The sequence below is a fragment of the Aotus nancymaae genome, unplaced genomic scaffold (assembly GCF_030222135.1).
Source record: "Aotus nancymaae isolate 86718 unplaced genomic scaffold, 86718_ANA_hifiasm-v0.15.2.pri h1tg000053l, whole genome shotgun sequence".
Classification (NCBI taxonomy): Eukaryota; Metazoa; Chordata; class Mammalia; order Primates; family Aotidae; genus Aotus; species Aotus nancymaae.
The window spans coordinates 30386480-30406713 of record NW_026988467.1 but is presented as its reverse complement, the minus strand read 5'-3'; the positions used below and the strand labels follow the sequence as shown (position 1 = coordinate 30406713).

The 20234-nt window shown below is 45.2% G+C and overlaps 1 protein-coding gene across 1 annotated transcript in view; it reads left to right on the top strand.

Moving 5' to 3' along the window:
* Positions 1 to 20234, top strand: part of CSMD2 (CUB and Sushi multiple domains 2) — a 616469-nt gene that overhangs the window by 221326 nt on the left and 374909 nt on the right. Inside the window, exon 5 of the mRNA XM_064363669.1 lies at positions 8530 to 8737. Within this exon, the coding sequence (XP_064219739.1) occupies positions 8530 to 8737 (208 nt within the window). The remainder of the gene's footprint in view (positions 1 to 8529; positions 8738 to 20234) is intronic.

The window sequence follows — 20234 nt, the reverse complement described above, 5'->3', positions numbered from 1 at the left end:
TTCTGTTTTCCCCATTTCTCACCTAAAATTCATCAGTCATTGTAGAGTTAACAGACACCAAAGAGAACTGAGGGATCATTCTCTAAAATTATGGTTAATTGAAGAGATTTCCATAGAACTTAAAATCAATCATAAATAAAGTCATAAACTTGCAAAGGCAACTATCAGCATAACACACCTGCACCTCAGAATATGCATGACTTAATGGTAGTGCAAAATGTCCATTGCCAGAGAAGGAGAAAGTGTAAATGAATATTTTAGGACTATGGTGTCAGCTGAAGGTTATGTTTTATGACTCTGGAGTTGTAACCATGAAATATGATGCCTTATTTAAAGTGTGAGAAAACCTCTAAACAGCTTCTTCAGGATATTCAATCAAAACAGGATAATGTGAGGGCCAGGATGTCAGATAAGCCCAAGAGGCAGGGTTGGCTAAAATGGTAAAGGTGCCACCTTCAGAGGGGACTTCTGGCTCTGGCCAGAGGATCTCAAGTTCTCAAGTCCTCAGTTCTAGCACAGTCCAGAAATCATTGCCTACAGTTAGGACGTTTGAAAATCTCAGGATGCCTTACCAAACCACTATCAAGCAGGGATGTGCCTTATAGTGGAGGAGACTACCGTCCTAGTGTCAGAGGGTCTGTGACCTTGAGAAAGTTACTTAACCTCTCTGAGCTTCAGTTTCCTCTTATATTTATTTGTTTGGCAGATATTAGTCAAGTACCTGCTGTATTCCAGGAAATGTGCTAGTTGATAGGGACAGAACAGACATGGCCTCTGTTCTCATGGAGTTTACTGTCTACACGTTAGATAAGTAATGGCATAATTATAGAAAATTATTAGTTATGGCAAAATATGTGGTGCTCAGAAATAATATGATGAGGGAGAGGTTATTCTGTTTCTGGAAAGATCCTTGAGGAAGCAGCACTTGGATTGGGACCTAAAGGCTGAGGGCAGGGGGCAGTCAGGCCCAACAAGATAGGGCAGAAGTTTCCAGAAAGAGAAAATCACAGTTTCAAAGGCCCTGGAGTAAGGAAATGCTAAGTGTATCAGAAGAACTGGAAGGTGCTCAGGGTGGCTGCAGATAGTAGGGAGAGAGAGACTGGCATGAGGCAAGGCCCTGTAAGGTCCTTGTGAGCCATTGGGTATTCTACTTTATCCTGAGTGACAATGGGGGTTATTGACAGTTCCAACAGAGAGAGTGGCGTAATCAGGCCCATGCTTTCCGGTATTACTCTGGCCTCTGTGAAGAATGGACAGAGGCTGCAAAGCAATCTACAGATTCAATGTAATCCGTATCAAAATACCAGTGTCATTTTTCACAGAAATAGAAGAAACAATCCTAAAATTCATATGGAACAACAACAACAAAAAGCCTGAATAGCCAAAGCAATCTTGAGCAAGAAGAACAAAGCTGTAAGCATCATGCTACGTGACTTCAAAATATGTTATAAGGCCATAGTAACCAAAATAGGATGGTATTGGTATAAAAACAGATACATAGACCAATGGAACAGAATGGAAAGCCCAGAAATAAATTCACATACTTATAGCCATCTGATTTTCAACAAAGGCACCAAGAACATGCATTAGGGAAAGGACACTTACTTTAATCGTGCTAGGAAAACTGGATAACCATATGCAGAAAAATGAAACTAAACCCTATCTCTAATCGTAGGCAAAAATCAACTTCAAATGAATTAAAGCTCTAAACTTAAGACCTGAAACTATAAAACTACTGGAAGGAAACATAGGGGAATTATTCCAGGATATTGGTCTAGGCAAAGATTTTATGGCTAAGACCCCAAAAGCACGGGCAGCAAAAGCAAAAATAGACAAATGGGACTATATTAAACCAAAAAGCTACACAGAAAAAGAAACCATCAACAAAGTGAAAAGACAACTGTTAAAGATGAGAAAATATTTGCAAACTATTCATCTGACAGGGGACTAATGTCCAGAATATACAAGTAACTCAAACAACTCAATAGCAAAAAAATAAATAATCCCATTAAAAAGTGAGCTAAGGACATGAATAGTCATTTTTCAAAAGAAGACATAAAAATGGCAAACAGGTATATGAAAAGATGTTCAACATCTCTAATCATCAGGGAAGTGCAAGTCAAAATCACAATGAGATATTATTTTACCCTAGTTAGAATGGCTAATATTAAAAAAGCAAAAACAACAGATGTTGGCAAGGATATGGAGAAAAGAGAACTCTTATACTTTGTTGGTGGGAATGTAAATTAGTATAGCCACTATAGAAAACAGTATGGAGAGTTCTCAAAAGACTAAAAATAGAACTACCATATGATCAAGCAATTCCACTACTGAGTATTTATCCAAAGGAAAGGAAATCAGTATATCAAAGGGATACCTACACCCCCATGTTTACTGAAACACAATTCATAACAGCAAAGATACGGAATCAACCCAAGTGCACATCATTGGATAAATGTATAAAGAAAATGTGATACATAGATATACACACACACACACATACATACACACACACAGTGGAATACTACTCAGATGTTAAAAAATTAAATTAGCTAGGTACAGTGGCATGCACCCATAGTCCCGGTTACTCAGGAGACTGAGCCAAGGTATCTCTTGAGCCCAGGAGTTCAAATTCAGCCTGGGCAATGTCCAGCACAACCCCATCTCTACCTTAAAAAAAAAAAGAAAAGAATGAATGAAATCCTGTCATTTGCAGGAATGTGGGTGGAACTGGAGGTCATTATGCTAAGTGAAATAAGCCAGGCACAGAAAGACAAATATCACTTAACACACATACGCGAAGTTAAAAAAGTGGATCTCGGGGCCGGGCGCAGTGGCTCACGCCTGTAATCCCAGCACTTTGGGAGGCCGAGGCCGGTGGATCACTAGGTCAAGAGATCGAGACCATCCTGGTCTACTAAAAATACAAAAAATTAGCTGGGCACGGTGGCACGTGCCTGTAATCCCAGCTACTCAGGAGGTTGAGGCAGGAGAATTGCCTGAACCCAGGAGGCGGAGGTTGCAGTGAGCCGAGATCGTGCCATTGCACTCCAGCCTGGGTAACAAGAGCGAAACTCCGTCTCAAAAAAAAAAAAAAAAAAAAAAAAGTGGATCTCATGGAAGTTGAAAGTAGAATGATTGATAGTTGCCAGAGGATGGGAAGGCTGTGTGTGTCAGGGGTTGGAGGATGTGAGAGATGAAGAGAGGTTGGTTAACAGATACAAACATACAGTTAGGTCAGTGGTCCCCAACCTTTTTGGCACCAGGGGCCAGTTTCATGGAAGACAATTTTTCCATGGACAGGAGGTGGGGGATGGTTTCGGGATGAAACTGTTCCACCTCAGATCATCAGGCATTAGATAACTAGTGCAACACTCACCTCCTGCTGTGCAGCCCAGGTCTTAAGAGGTCCTGCTCCATGGCCCAGGTGTTGGGGACCCCGAGTTAGGTAGAAGGAAGAATAAGTTCTAATGTTCAATAGCAGAGTAGGGTGACTATAGTTAAAACAACAGTGTATTGTATATTTCAAAATAGCTGGAAGAGAGAACTTGAAATGTTCCCAACACATAAAAATGATAAACCCTTGAGGTGATGGATACCCTAAATACCCTGACTGGATCATGATACATACTGTGTTAGGCTTTTCTTGTATTGCTGTAAAGAAATGCCTGAGACTGGGTAATTTATAAAGAAAAGAGCTTTAATTGGCTCATGGTTCCACAGGCTGGACGGGAGGCATAGCATCGGCAGCTGCTCAACTTCTAGGGAGGCCTCAAGGAGCTTTTACTCGTGGTGGAAGGCGAAGTGGGAGCAGGCACATCACATGACTAGAGCAAGACAGAGAGACAGTGAGGGGGAGGCGCCACACAATTTTCAACAATCCAATCTAGAGATGACTCACTCACTCTCACAAGGACAGCCCCAAACCATGAGGCATCCATCCCCATGACCCACACACCTCCTACCAGGCCCCACCTCCAGTATTGGGGATTACATTTCAACATGAGATTTGGGTGGGACATCCAAACTATATCGCCTACTATGCATGTCAAAAAAAATCACACATGCCCCATAAAAATGTACAAATATTTTGTAACAATAAGTTTTTTTAAAAGGAGTGCTCCAAGATAAAGTTCTCAATGCAAAAAAATAAGTATGTGAGATGATTGATAGGTTAATTATCTTGATTTAGTTATTCTACAATACATACATATATCAAAAGATGACAGTGTATTCCATAAGGATATACAATTATTGTCAATTAAAAGTAAAATTTTAAAACTGAAAAACAAAAGGAATGGATGGACTGTAGGAGGAAGGAGGCTTGGAGACCAGGAGGGGGCTTCATGGGTGTGGTCAACTTGGAGTCGAGCAATGGCAGTGATGGTGGGGGACAGGATTGAGCATCACCTAGGTGGACTGCCAGGTGAGTCCCTGGCTGGACGTGGGAGTGCGGGAGGAGTTGAGGATGTCACTTGAGCCTCTGGCATGAGGAAGTGGGTGAATAGTGCTGACACTCCAAGATGGGAAAGTCGGAAAGAAGGCTAGGTTCCTGGGAGGAAAGGATGAGAGCGGTTTGGGTTGGGTTGGGTTTGAGAGCAATGTGGAATATCTACTTGGGGTTCTAAGACTGGAAGTAGGCAGAAAGCTCTGGAGTCATTGTCTTTCCCCCAAGACCTGCTCTCCTTCTGGAATTCTTGGTTGTCTGCCTAGATGTGCAGGCCAGATTAAATGAGACCACGTGGACCAAGGGCCTGGTTGGAGACTTGTCCACACAAAGTAGCTGCACCTGCTCCCCACCTCCTGAGCCATTCCCTCCCCCTCTAATGTTTCTGTTTGACCCCTGCTCACTTTTCCACCTGAGTGCCCTTCCCTTCCCACCTTCTCTTCCTTCAGGTATCTTGGCTTCTCCCTGCTCCGTACATGTCTGTTCAGTCCCCATTCTTCTCCACTCCTGTGGTGGGAGGTCCCTCTTGGTCTTACTGATTCCTTGCCTCACAGTCTCTGGAATCCCAGGCTCGTAGGTATCCCCACCTGTTTATTCCTCAGGATCTCACACTCAACAAGGGAATGAGGAAGAGGGGAAGAGGGGCCGTCATTCTTCCTGCAGAGCTGTGTCTCCTCTAGTGTCCCTGTCTCCGCTCTCTCCTTCACCATCCACTCTCTGTTGGAGACCACACCCTCTTGTTCCTCCACAGCCTGCCTCCTAAATCCCTTCCTGCTGCTTCTCTTTCCTCCCTGCCTAGTTGCAGCTTTGATGACGGGAACAACCTGTTCTCCGTTCTCTGTCTCTGGTCTCCCCACTGGCTACCTTCCACTCCTGCCAAACCACACCATTCATCCATTACTAGGGGACCAAATCATCTTTCTAAAATAGGTCTGGGCTTGTACTTCCTGCCGAAAACCCTCTTTTCCACACCTACCATGGCTCCCCTGCACCTGCAGAGGAAAGTCCGAAGACCTCAGCAGCACCATCAAAACCTTTCCCCAAGCAGTGTGCCCATCCAGGCCTTCTTGCCTCCGAGGGCCTGGTTGCTCACCTGGAACTCTTCTATTTCTTCCCCTTCCAGCACACTCCTACTCCTTTTTGAAGATTCGGGCTAAATGTCCCTTCCTTCACCATGATCCCTTGCCCCAGTGCAGTCAAGACTCAGCCATTGTGCCCAGGGCTGAAGACAGTTCCACCTGGTATAGTGAGGGCCAGTGACAGGACTGTCAGGGACCAGTGGTCCCACTGCTTGCTGGGAACAACATTGACAAATCTCCTGTTCGCTGGCTGGCTCCTGTGGCTTATCATCCTGGTAATGTTCACGGTGAACTTATTTACGTCAGGAGACAAACTCTGCCTCAGATGTCAGACTTCATAGCCTCCTGCCAGAGAGATACCCAAGGTGGAAATACTGTGCAACTTGATAAAACAAATCAACAGCACCACTAAACTGGACTTAAAGCCAAGCAAGGCCAATCTTGCCTACCTTCCCTCCCTTCCTGCTTCCTGGGGCCTGGGCAGCCGGGTTGGGGGTAGCAAAGCCAGAAGAGGGGAGGGGAATAGAACCTCAACTCCTCTACTTGGCATTCAAGGCCCTTCACAGTCCAGCTCTTGCCTTGCTGCCTAGCCCAGCTCTGTCATCTCTGCATGTCCCTTTAAGTTCAGACAGCCCTGCCTAGTAAGTCCCTAAACATGCCACACTCCCCAAACTTGAACTGCCCTTGCTGTTTTTCTGCCTAAGACACCCTCTCCCCTGATGCCTACCAAGCAGGCAGCCCTCAGCTGATGTATGCTGCCAGCTCAGTGTTTCAAATGAAGCCAGACTCTATGTCTCACGGTTACCACCTGGTCTAAGCCACCATCGCCTCTCATTGAATTATCGTGGTAGCTTCAAGAGGTCCTCAGCTTCTTCCCTTGCCCTCTTTGGTCTGCTATTTACCTGGAAGCCCAAGGGATGCTGTTAATACACAAATGAGATCATATCATCCTCAGCCCAGAACCCTCCACTGGCTTCTCAACTTATTCAGAGTAGAAGTCCACATCGTTACAGTGGCCTCTCAGGCCCATGGTGGCCCTGCCTCTGCTGACCTTATCCCCTGCCACTTTCCTTCTTCTTCTTCCTGCATTCCAGCCCCTTGGGTCTCTTGATGCTCCTCAATGGTGCCACGCCTCTGCACGCTGTGGCCTTTGCATTTGCTGTTCCATCTGTCTGGAATGCTCTTCCCCACGTGACTTTCTGTCTCACTCCTTCAAGTATTGGCTCAAGTGTTGACTTCTCAGTGAAGTCTTCCCTGACCACCCTTTCTGAAATGTCCACACCCCCACTCCCAACACCAGACACCCCATTTTCCTCTGCACTTAACACCTCATTTACCATAGAGTTAATTATTTATCTTGGAATTGTCTTTATCCTTCTGATAAGAATGTAAGCTCTGGGATGATAGGAATTTTTGTTTGTTTTATTCACAGCTGAATCCCCAGCACCTAGAACAGTGACTGACACATAGTACGTGTTCAGTTAGCATTTGTTGAATGAATAAATAAATTACTAAAAATGCTGTCTCCTCCATAAAGCCCTTCTTACCTATGTGCTATCACTGTGTCTTGAGCATCTCCATTATAACAATTCTGTGTTGCCATTGCTGGCTTGCCTGCTCACCTCCTCTCTGAGAAGCACTTGAGGGCAGAGAGGAAATCAAGCTTTTCACATTGTAATGCTGGCTCTAGGCCAGTATTTGGCCCACAGTAGGTGCTCAGTTAATGGATGTGGGAGGGAAACCTTCGTAAGCACCTACTCTGGGAGAATAGGTGTATTTCTTACATTTCTGCACTCACACAAACTTAGGAGTTAGCATTGAGAAATGCTATGAGTTGGCTCAAGATTCTCTTGACCCTGTAAAAGCACATTAGTAAGAATAGTTCAGAGCTGCTAAACAAGATCACTTTTATCTCTAGCCCAGATGACTTCTATATATCTGTTAATCCGATCTCACCATTAGATGCTGCACAGACATACCCACTTCTGTGTGTCCAAAACTGAACTCCTCGTTGCTTTCCATACCATAAGGTGCTCCCTTCCTGGGTTTTCTGCCCCAAGAAATAGTACCTTTCATCCATCCAAAGGCTTATACCAGCAACCTGGATTTTATACCTCCTAGTTGCTGAGGCCTGGAGGTCCTGCTTCCTAAATATCTCTCAAATAAGTCCTCTCCCACCCTCCCCATGACCTTAGCTCAATCTTATCCAGCCTCACCTGGACTTTGGTGACTTCGGTGATACCAAGAGCATCCAATGTGCTTCCTTGACTCAGACCTCCTTTATACTATAGCCTGTGTTCTTTCTAAAATGCAAGTTTAATCATATTTCTTCACTGCCTTTGATCCTTAAGATGAAGTGGAAAGAAAAAGGAGAACCTAGCATTAACATCTACCACGTCAGTCACTGGCTAATGTACCATCACATTAATTATCTAATACAGTTATCACAACAACAGAGAAGCAAACTGAGGCTTAAAAAAATAAATTCTCCAAAGTTATGCAGGTGGCTGGGAAATTGTAGAGCCTAAATTCAAATCTAGACTTTCCTAACCCTAAAATCTATTTCCTTTCCAATGCACTCCCATCTCCAAATCTTTTTGGCTCAGTGTTCTCTGCCATGCGACTTCTCCTATATGCCATTACTATATTATTCCTCTTTTTACCCTGTGATGAGCCATCTAGATCTATTTAGACATGCCTTGCACATTTATACTTCTGTGCTTATGACCACTGGGTTCCTTCTTCCCTGAAATGTCCTTCCCTTTCTTCTCTATCTAGTGAACTCCTACTCATTCTTCAAAACCCATCTCTAATGAAACTTCCTCTGTTAAGACTTCTCAGATGGACTCATCCAAACAAAGTTATTTGCTGCTTTGTCTAGTCTGCACACTGTGAACTGTATTCTTGGAAGACAGAAAGATGTGTTACAGGTAAAGCCCATGGTGAGTGCTAGGACTTGAAAACCAGACCACTCATGTGAGCCTCTTGTCTCTGTGCCCACAGCCGATGATGCCTGTGGTGGGACCCTGCGGGGCCAGAGTGGCATCATCTCCAGCCCGCACTTCCCCTCAGAGTACCATAACAATGCCGACTGCACGTGGACCATCCTGGCTGAGCTGGGAGACACCATCGCCCTGGTCTTTATTGACTTCCAGCTGGAGGATGGTTACGACTTTCTGGAAGTCACTGGGACGGAAGGCTCCTCCCTCTGGTAAGCACAACACCCCCTTCCTTTCCTACCCTATTCTCTGCAACTGTGAATTACTGGGATGCTCACAGTCTCCTTAGTGCCTGGATCTGCAGCCAGAGGCCTCTTAACCACTTCCTTACACCTACTTTTGGAGTCTTTTCATCTAATCCTAATGAAAAACTACTGCATGTTTTTAGAGCTGGGCTAAATTTTTATAGTGATTTTGATATCTGATTTGAAACATGTTCTTGCTGAAGAATTTTATGATGGGTCTTGGTTGAATAACTTGCATTAAGACTAAAAATGTCCTGGTCTCAGGATGTGGACAGGTCTAGTAAAATGATTTGAAATATTGTTCCATTTCTGGAAGATATATGCATAGCATCCAAAAAGGGACAAGAACCGTAAGTGGCAGTTGCTGAGACCAGAATGTTTTTAGTCTTAATTCTTCCCACTCCAAGGGTCCTGAGACATCAGAAAGGCATTATGTCTCAGTGTCTGAAGGGAAGGACGAACCTTCTCCCTCTTGTTCTGGCTTTGCTAAAAAGTGCAGGCTTTTCTGTGGTGTGCTCCATAGAGAGTCTCAGTTGCTGTTGGGCTAGGGAGGATATGAGTTACTGAGGATTTACAGCCTTCGTGGCTTATTGTCCCCCACACTTGGGTTCACAGGATGTGCTCAAACTGAGTTTGGCTTAAGGAAGTATCTGGCCTCCTGTTTGGGTGACAGGCATCACAAGTGGTATTCTCATTGTGGCTGTGTTATCAGGAGAACCTTCATTAGCCCATCAGGAGCCAATATAAGGATATGTCCAGGTGTACTTTAGGCAAAGATGGGACATCGTTGGAGCCTTAGTTGCTGCATGGTGTCAGGGGAAGGTGGGGATCAGTGCACGGAGTTAGGGGTGGAGGAGGTGTCACTGAGGATTCTGAATGGAGCAGAAAGTGGGTGACTATAAGAGTCAGAGAAGGACAGATCCTAGGAAAGACAGAGACATGGCAGTCAGTGGGAGTAGGGAGGAGGAAGATGGGAGGGAGAGGAGGAGAGGAGGGGAAAGGGGCAGGTCTATTGCACACCTCCCCTGTGCCAGGTTTCGTGGTGGTAGAGACACCAGTTGAGTAAGACATGGTTTTTTGAGTAGTTCATTGTCTCTTCCGTAAGAAAATCAGAAAAACCCATGGTAGGAGCCAAGTGTGACCATTAAATATTTAAGAGGGATAAAGTGGGAATGGATTTTCCCCAAATATAGGCTCAGATTTGGGAGCTAGTGTAATTGGAAAACTCAAGTTTCCTGGTGCAGTGGAAGGTGTGCTGATGTGGGAGTTAGAAGACTCTGGTGTTCCCATGAGCTTGTTGCAGGAAGCTGGCCAGGTCATTTCCTACCCTGGTCAGAGGGCTGAGAGAAGCACATGTGAGCGAGGACAGCCTGCTCTGTGGAGGTTGATGTTCTATAAACTAGTCCAGGAGCAACAGCTGGTTATTTTAAGCTGGGAGTTGGGTTAGAGGTTCAGGTGAGTCTTCACTCAATTGGAATCCCGACGACCCACCCAGTGTGAAGACCCTCGGACCTCTGCCTCTTTTTGTAAAATTCTTATGTTACTGACTGTAAATGTAATACATATGCTCCTGGTAGAAAACATGGACAATCTACAAAGATATGGAAAAATTAAAACTATTAAAATTTTGATGTACTCTCCTTTGACCTTTTTTCTTAGCCTGAATTAAGCAAGCTGGCTATTTATATATATTTTAATATTTCCAAATTAGGATCTAAAAATATCTATAGTTACATATTTTTAGCTAATCATTGTGTCATGAAATGTTTTCCTATACCATTACCGATGCCTCCAAAATATACAAGGTTTGATAATAATATCATTTGTTGACCCTTTATTATCAATATGTGCCAGATAGGTTATAAGCTCTTTAGAGCTATAATTTCATTTCATCTTCATAAAAATTCTGTGAAGTAGATAGCATAGTTTTCCTCCTTTTACAGAAGAGGAAAATGAGGCCCAGAGAGGTTATACTACTTGCTCAAGGTCACACAGCTAGTAAGGAGCAGAGCTGGGATTCAGCCCCAGGTTAATCTGATTCCAAAGCCTGTCTCCTAAGCCCTGACAGCATGCTATTATGACATGCCATATCTGTGATGGGTTTTCCGGGCTATGTAGCATTCCCTTGTAAGACTGTAGCATAGTTTACTTATCAGACCTCTTGTTAGGTGGTTCCCAAGTTTTCACTGCTAAAAACAGGTGCCAAGATGAATATCCTTGCCAGTTCCCTCTCTTCCAGTCCCAAGGCCTTTTCAACTCACTTGTTTATCTGCAGGCCAAATGGTCTCCTACAGCTTCTGCCCTCCAGGTGTGAGTCTACATGTTGTCCAAACTTTTGGAGTGAAACAAATCTGAAAGAGTATTCCTTTTCCTATTAAGTCACTCAGTGGGGAAGGAACTAAGCAGAGGAAATTGTTAGGGGAGTCATTCAGAACTCTTTGCTATAAGATTAAATTATAACTATTTACAGGGTTGATGTCACCACTGCCAGGCAGGATGCATTTGTTGTTCTAATTTATACTTGCATAGCAATTATGGATAAACAAACTTGGAGGCTCAGGACGTATGTGTGGGAAGAATCAGCTCTCTCCCTTGCCCCTCTCCTTTATGGATCCCCGGATTCCTGTAAAAATTTGATGCTGCTGGTTTATGAGTATACTGCTTTTGTAAGCATACATTAAGATTTCAGGCTGTTCTCTTGCATTCTGCTCCAAGGCATAGAAAAATAACAGATCCTGTTAGCAAAGATGTATTTGGGCACCTGGGCAACCCCTTCACCTATCAAGAAGACAGGAATTCCTTTGAGAGAAAAAAAAACCCACTACCTCTCTTACCAGATAGCAAGTTCCCACTGATTCAGAAGGGAGAGTGGCATGCAATATCCCTGACTCTATTTCCCCACTCTTCTCTTCCCCCTCAATGGGATAACAATAGGAGAGTTTAAATTAGTGCTTCTGGACTAGTAAAATTTCCAAACAATTGGCGAAACCTAGGATTGGTCATTTTTTATTTTGCCAAGTAAGGATATTAGAAGAAAACCTGCCAACTCCTCAGAATATTATTCGTAAAACAAAGGACAATTCAAAGCCAAAACTGTGGCAGGAAATAATCAATTGGAAGTGTTGTACTGACATCATGAAAGATAGGATGGAGGGAGCACCCATAAATAACAGTGTGTGCCCATCACCTGAGTGTCCAACAGTATATATGCAGCAATCCATGGACCAATTCTCCCTGTGTTGCTGGTCCTGGACCAGCCTTTGGCAATCCAACAATAGATGTTTTGAACAGGAAAAGACTGTTACTATGGTGAGCACTGAACTCTGTAGCTCTGACATGTTGAGAGATTCTCTAGTATTTTAGACTTACTTCCCCTAAAAGTTAATTGCTTTGTGTGTGTGTGTGTGACCATGAGCAAAAGCTGGGCTTGGACTGACCAAGGGTTACAACCCACAGAGAAGACTTGGTATTGCACCCTGACTACACATAGATGTATGCAACCCTCACCTCAACACAAACACATACACACACATACACACACACACACACACTGCCAAATCACCTCTGACACATACCCCTCCAAGTCACTACCAAATTCACATCACCAAGTCATCCCTCACACCCGCTGCTGACCACCTTAAGCACATGTACATACCCCTGCCCCCCTTACACACAGTTCCATTTCCAGTTCAATATAGGGGCCAGATTTTCTCTCGCTGACCCTGCTGGAGGGTGAGGGTGGTGGGTCTTCTTTCTCTGCTCTGCTGTGACCTAGTCATTTGGCTCTGACCATCATGGAGCTCCGTTCCTTTCCATTATGTTCTAAGAAAACGCTCTCACCTTTGCTAAGCTTCCTCATGAAGCCCCAGGACTTTTTCAAATGACTGGGACTGGGGATACAGAAGACCGTTTTAACAATATGGGGATGTAGGTCCCTGGAGGATATCAGGATCATGTCATACCAAGTAGAAATGGTCCCCAACCCATCACAGAACTGGCCTCTACATTGGTGGAGAAAATCAGCAAAGTGAAGACCCCTGAGAAGCCACTAGATCCAGAATCTGTCTCTTCCTTACTCTGTCTCATGCCCAGTACTCTCCATGTGAGTCTCTCCAGAACCTCTCAGGCTATGAGAAACGAGGGAAAGCCAGACATCCCCTCCTATGATATGGGAGAGGAAGTTTGTGCAGTTTCTCTGGAATTAGGTATTGAGCCTGCTCCATGGCATCAAACTGGGAAGGGGGCAGGCTTGGGAGTCAGACAGACTTGAGCTAAAAACCAGCTACCTTTCAGTAGTTGTGCTGTCTTAGGATATTTACCAGCTTTTCTGAGCCTGTTTCCACATATGAAAAATTGTTCTCAGTATACCAACCTACAAAGCATTTTGAGAGGGCTAAACATGGCAATTGCTACCGGCTTCACAATAGGTACAGTACTCCTGGGATGAGGCTTTCAGAGGAAAAGAGTAAAATGAGGCAACTCCAACAATGCAGAGCCTCATTGGCTCCATTTTTGGTGGTCCCACTGAAGCCAGCATATGAGCTTTCCAGCCCAGTGGCACCTCACCAGCAGAAAGGCACAGCCTGGCTGCCCTGGCTGATCTAGCCTCCAGGGGAATTGCCTGGAAACCCAGATAAGGTCAGTGTGAGGAGAGTCTCTGGGTGAGACTGGAGGATGTCCTTGCAGAAGTCAGAAGAGGGGACAGTGATTTTTGTTGGAACCATCTTCCCAGAGCTGCACTTGGGAAGCACATTGTGGATAGCATCACTTCTGTGCCTGGATCTAGCCCCAGACTGGCCAGCTGCTTTGTTAGAAAAGCAGAAGAGGGCTGGATGCAGTGGCTCACACCGCTAATCCCAGGACTTTGGGAGGCTGAGATGGGTGGATTACTTGAGCCTAGGAGTTCAAAACCAGCCTGGGCAACATGGAAAAACCCCATCTCTACAAAAAATACAAAAATCAGCCAGATGTGGTGGCACACGCCTGAGGTCACTGCTACTCAGGAGGCTGAGGTGGGAGGATCATGAGAGCCCTGGAGGTAGAGACTGCAGTGAGCTGAGATTGTGCCATTGCACTGCGGCCTGGGAGACAGAGTTAGACTCTGTCTAAAAGTGAAAAAGAAAGAAAAGCAGAAGATGATTTTACTAATTCAGCTACCACTGAGAGCTCTGTGCAGCACTAGGAGAGCAGGGACACTCCACAGTGAGTCAGGCACAACCCCCGCACTGGGTGCCCACAGAGAAGGGGGAGGGGGCAGTTTCTTCCTACAACAGGGAAGGCAGGCAGACAGAGTCTGACTTGCACTCAGAATTGAAGCCACCCTTGTCCTGGGGGCCAGTGGAAGTGCCAGCTTCAGGAGTGTGTTTGTGGGGTGTGTATGGTGTGGGAGGCCCAAAGCTCCTTCCCACACATGGGATTTCTGTGTAGATCCTGGAACAAACCTCTGCCCCTCCCATTTCCTTGGCTGTGACTCTGTGGGTTAGTTGCTGCCAGTGGTTCCCAGCCTCTCTTCCTTGCCTCCATCACCATACGTTGATTTCCTTTTTTATCTATTTCATTCCGATCACCCTTAATGGGCTCTGCCTGCCCATTCTCTATGTCCCCACACTCCCAGGCCCAGTCTCCATAGACCTGTGTGCTAACAAACTGTGCTAAAAAAAGAGAGGAGAGCATCCTCCAGAGCTCAAAGGATACTGTTCTGGGGCAGGAGACCAAGGCTGCAAGGCAGAGGCTGCACTTGAGACATGTCGAGAAGGATGCATACCATTTTAATATAGGAGATGAGGGGTTAGGAAGGGCATTCTTCTAGGGCTTCTGCCTAGTCCTCCTGGCCAAAATGTGGGAGTTCCTTGATCCCTGGGACACGGGCCAAGAAGAAAGAGTCCCAGGATTTCTCTAAGGAAGATGCTTTCCACCATGCACCCACCCCGGGGCTCTGGTGTCTACCTTTGAGCCTAGGCATCTCCCTCCACCTGCAGAAGAATAGCATGCCTGCTCTATCTGTCTGGACTTCCCAGATCCTGGCCCTGTGGCCACTGGGTAGACTTTGGCTATTTTGGGAAAGCGAATTTCCCAGAAAGCAGGCTCAACCTACTCTCTCCAGAGACCATCCCTTTTGAGTTTCATCATTAAATCTCTTTAATTTCATCCCTCCTTTTCACGCCCTTGGAGCTTTGATGGATTTGCTTCACTTTGTTCCCTTCATTCGTTTGCTTTTCTTTTTGTAGGTGGGGATACAAAAACTCCTGTCTACTCTGCAGACGTCCACTTTGAAAATTTTGCTAGCAACACTCTCCTCTTGAACGATCTTGCTTTAATTATTAGACATTTTTTCACATGGAATTTGAGCCAACTAGAATCATTTGATCTCAGCGACTTTTAACTAGATATTTCATTTAAGAGCCATTAGATCCAGACGTAGTTAGAATGAGAATTGCATGCCAATGGGGATTTGTTAATAATAACTATCCACTTACTTATTTATTCACATACACTTTATCAAACCATTGGTTTAGCTCATTCATGTTCTTTCTTACTTTTTCCCTATTTATTTCCTATAATCATTTATTGAGACTCTTCTGTGAACAAGGCTCTCCTAGGTGCTAGAGGGACAAAGCAGTGGTCTGGGTTCCTAAGGAGTTATTTATTCCCTCCACAAATGTTTATGTAATAGCCAATCACTGTGTTGGACCCTGGAGCTCACAGTCAGGGCAAAGAGGCAGAATATAATTAAATGCTCTGCAATATCATGTGTTAGGTGCTTTTCTAAGAGGTATAAAGAAGTTCCCCTAGGAAATAAAAAGAGAAATGTTATAGCTGGGATTCTTTGGGTTTAAGAAATAGAAACCCACTTCCAGCTAACTCAAGCTACAAAGGGAATGTACTGGCCTCTGTAACTGAAAAGTCCAGAACTTGACTTCAGGCAGTACTGGGTCAAGGGATGCAAATAATGTTTCTCCCTGTCCCAAGTCTTTGCTCTCTTGCGTTTCATTCTTAGGCAGCCTTTCCCAAGAGGTGGCAAAGGTGACCACCCTCAGCTCCCTATAACCTACCTGTCTTGGCAATCCCAGAAGAAAGGGAGCATATCTTTCCTAACGGCTTCTACAAAGGCCCTCAGATAAACCTTGGCGGACCAGTCTGAGTCATTTGCCCATGCTTCAACACCAGTGTAGCCAAGGGGTGTCCTCATTGGCCAGATCCAGATCACATGACTGTCTGCCCTACCCAAAATCATGCTGGGAGTGGAAGCCCTGGCAAGACAAAAGCTAAGACCGTCCTTCAAACAAGTCATCAGCCTTCCTGTAAGAGGACAGGGATGCCGGAAGGACTCAGAAAAATTAGTCCCACAGGATGATTTTTGAGCTGGACTGAGGGGTAAGATTTTGCCATTGGCGTGGAGCCAAAAAGAGCCCTGGTGTGTTTGGGGTGTAGGTGCAGGGAGCAAGAGAGAAAGAGCAGGATATGAGACCCAAAATAAACACAGGAAGAGCATGGACCAGGAAGAACCCTGCCCTTTGTTCATAAGCCAGAGAGGATTCCATAGCTATGGAAAGCTATTAAGAGAGTTTAAGCAGTGAAGTAAAATAATCATTCTGAATTTTAAGTGGGTCAAACAGAAAGGCCCAGAAATCAGGTATAAAACTTTCTTTTGACTCCACAGGCAAGAGATGGTCCAGCCTTGAACTAAGTAAGGCAGCTGTGAAGGGGTAGAGAGGAGGAAGGGCTGATGATGACCAAGTTTCTGGCTGAATGACTGTGATGGGGCCATGTACAGAAAGAGGAACACAGGAGAAGAAGTGGGCTAGGGTGGAGTGGGGAATGGCAATGCCCATTGGTCTCTCCAGCACAAAATGGGCACTGATAGGGAAGTCAAGGCTGCAGCAAGAAGATAAGGCTGGACATGCAGGGACACAGCTGCCCTTGGTTACTAATTCACAGTCGTTGGGATAAGACTGGTGAGGGTGGTCAGATAAAATCAACAGCCACATCTGAAAGCTTAATGTTCGATACCCTGGCAATACCACGAGCAGTCATCTTCACAATGAGCACCAGCATCATCTTTCATAGGGAAAATATCCTTCATTATCATCACTGTCATCTTACCATTTCCATCTTCATTGCCAGCATCTCTCCAGCATCATTCATTCATTCAAGCAAACTACTCAGGCCCTTCTCCTGCTTGACATTGAGCTTGGCACTGGGAATGCAATGGTGAAGAAGACAAATAAGGCTTTTGTGGAAGTTATGGTTTATATGGGGAAGACTGGAGTTAGTAAAATATGCAAACGTAAATGTAAAAAGTATGACACATGTCATAAAGTAAATGAACAGGATGGGGAATAACAGCAGTGGGGACCCTATTCTAAATCTTACCTCTCTGAGGAGGGTAGGATTTAAACTGAGACCTGACTTTTGAGAGGGAGCTGCATGGGAAGAACTGAGGGAGCAGTCTTCCAGGCAGAGGGAACTGCATGTGTAAAGGCTTATCATCTCAATGTTCTATTTGCTCCTGAACTTCGTACGTAGGAAGTAGCATAGGCCTGGTCCCTATCCTCTAAGGTTTCCTCTTCAAATGTCAGGAGCAAGGCAGAGTCAAGATCTCAAGCACTCTCAAAAAACAGCTCAGATGGTACCTGACTAAGGATGCTCAACCCATCTTGACTGAGCTGGTAAGCCAGTAAGACTCACCGTAGCCGAGTCTCAGACCTTCTGCCTTCCTGTGGGCTTGTGACGCCCTGGCTTCTCTCTCCTTCCCCGACACATCAGCACACTTTACGTCACACTAAGAAACTGTCCTTTTTTGATGGAACCCATGAATTGCATCCGCTGTATCCATCAGGAGCCAGGCTGTAAATAACCAGCCCTTTAAAATCTCATCTCCCGTATCTCTTGGAGTTGGAAATAGCATTACAAGCTCTGCAGTGAAGCAGTAAGAAAGGATTAGTGCCTTAGCATGCTGTTGGCACAAATGTGTCCGGAGGGGTGAATGCCAGGGCTCCGGCATTCTCTGTGGAGTATCAATGTGACTTCCTTGCTTCCACTAGCGAGAACTTGTTCTCAGAAAGAGAACAAAAGCCACAGCTGGGAGGAGCAGGAAGTGAGCTGGTGTTGTCGCAGTGGGCACAGTGGCTCTGCTAAAGCTTGTGACTTGGCAAAGTTCTGTGCATGGGAAGCTGAGGTCGGGCAGCTGGCCTGCCCCCCATGAGTCTGACTGCATGCAACAAGTTTGTACTAAGTGCCTCGTCTGCGAGGAGGCCTGTGCCAGGACTGCAAAGGGCACCAGACAACAAGATGCTGTCCTCGACCTCTCTTGAGGAGCTGCCAGATGCCTGACGGTGCCATTAAGACAGATGGAAGGAGTTGTTCTGGGCCCTCCAGAGCCCCTTGTTCTGGCAAGACCTGTCCTCTGGAATGATGTTGGTTTGTTCCAAATGTTCAAGGCCCCCTCTTGGTCTCCGTTTTCATGTTTGGCCATGAATGTTTTTTTTACTCACTCTCAGATTAATCTTTGCAGTGTTTCACATTGTTTTTGCCTCTCTCCTGCTATTGCAACCACTTCCCTGGTTCCTAAGACTGACTTTTCTTTCTTTCTTTCTTCTTTCTTTCTTTTCTTCATTTTTTTCTGAGATGGAGTCTCACTCTGTCGCCCAGGCTGGAGTACAATGGCATGATCTCGGCTCACTGCAACCTCTGCCTCCCAGGTTGAAGCAATTCTCCTGCCTCAGCCTCCTGAGTAGCTGGGACTACAGATGCATGCCACCACCCTTGGCTAATTTTTGTATTTTTAGTAGAGATGAGGTTTCACCATATTGGTCAGGCTGGTCTTGAACTCCTGACCACAGGTGATCCACCCACCTCGGCCTCCCAAAGTGCTGGGATTACAGGCGTAAGCTACTGCACCTGGTCCAGTCTGTACTTCTTTTCATTCTAGTTTCTCTTTATCCAATGGCTGATGGGTGACATCCATAGACCCACCAGGGAAACAGGATTCACACAGAAAACTAGCAATGACAGTCCAATGAAATGGCAAAATCACCACTGTTGAACTCAATAGTTTGGGTCATTTGGGGAGGGAGAGGGCAAAGTTTATTTGAACAAAATGAGGTTGTTTCATGGAGGAGATAGATCTCTAGCATCTCTGGGAATTTCTCACCCAAGCTTCTTGAAGAGTGGTCTACACTGGCTATCTTCAAGTCTTCTCTCCCCATTCATTCCTCACCTATTTCGCTCCCACTCTTCAACCCCTCAACATCCCTCTGAAACCATTCACATTAAGGTAATCATCAAAGAACCATCCCCACCTCTACCCTGTTCCAAAGACTACCACTTCCAATTACCAACACCAGAACATATTTTTCAAATCTCGCCTTCTGGACACTTCTGCATTACTTTACACTGTCAGTCATTTTCTCCTCTGGGGTCTCTGCTTTCTCCTTGCCTTCACGCCACTCTTTCTGATTCTTCTTGGACCTCTCTGGCCATTCCTTCTGTGTCTCCTTTGATGTCCTAGGGGCTCTGTTATGGCTGTGCTGCTCTGCTCACTCCATGCATCCGCCAGGTTAGTCTTACCTGCTCTCAAGGTTTCAGATACCACCTATTTCCTCCCAAATCTGGTTCCCCAGCCCAGCCTGCCCACTGAGCCAGTCAAACTGTAGAGTCAGCTACCTGATGGACATCTCCATTTTGATGGACCACCAATATCTCCAACTCAACTTGTCTCAACTTTGCTCATAATTGACCCATAAAATCATCAGTCTATGTCCTTTCTTAGTTTATGATACCATTCTCTACCTAGTTATCTAGAAATCTGGGAATATCCCTATTTAATCCCTCTCTCTCACCAGCCCATTCAATTAATTGCTTAGTTTCCTGGTATATCTTATCTTTCCATCCTTTCTACCACTTCCTGAATTCAGCCCATCACCTTTCTTCTTTGAGGGATGTAATAGCCTCCTTACTGATCTCCCAGCATCTTGGCACTGTCCAATTCATTCTCTTCACTGCTACCAGAATGGCTTAATTAAAATGCAGATCTGACATGCTTTAAGCCCCAGGCAAAAGCTTTCAATCATCTTCTGTTGTCTACAGAATAAAATTCAATCCCTTGATAGGGCACACAAGGCCCATCTGGATCTAACCCTTGCCTAAGTAACCACGCTAGCCTCACATCTTCCCACTGCCTTCTTTGAATTTTATAAACCCTAAAACTCAGTGGTATAACACCACAAAGGTTTCTTTCTTGCTCATGTTACACATTTGTGATGGGCCAGCGGGCGTGGCTCTGATCCACATAGTCACACAGGTTGATATCCAGGCTTGAATATTGAATATCCCCTATTCTAACCACACCATCTGGAATATGTGGCCTTCTCTAATACCATGATAGGGAAAATGAGTGGAGAATCCAGCATGGGCTTTCCACCACCCTAGCCCAGATATGCTACATATAATTTCCAACTCATAT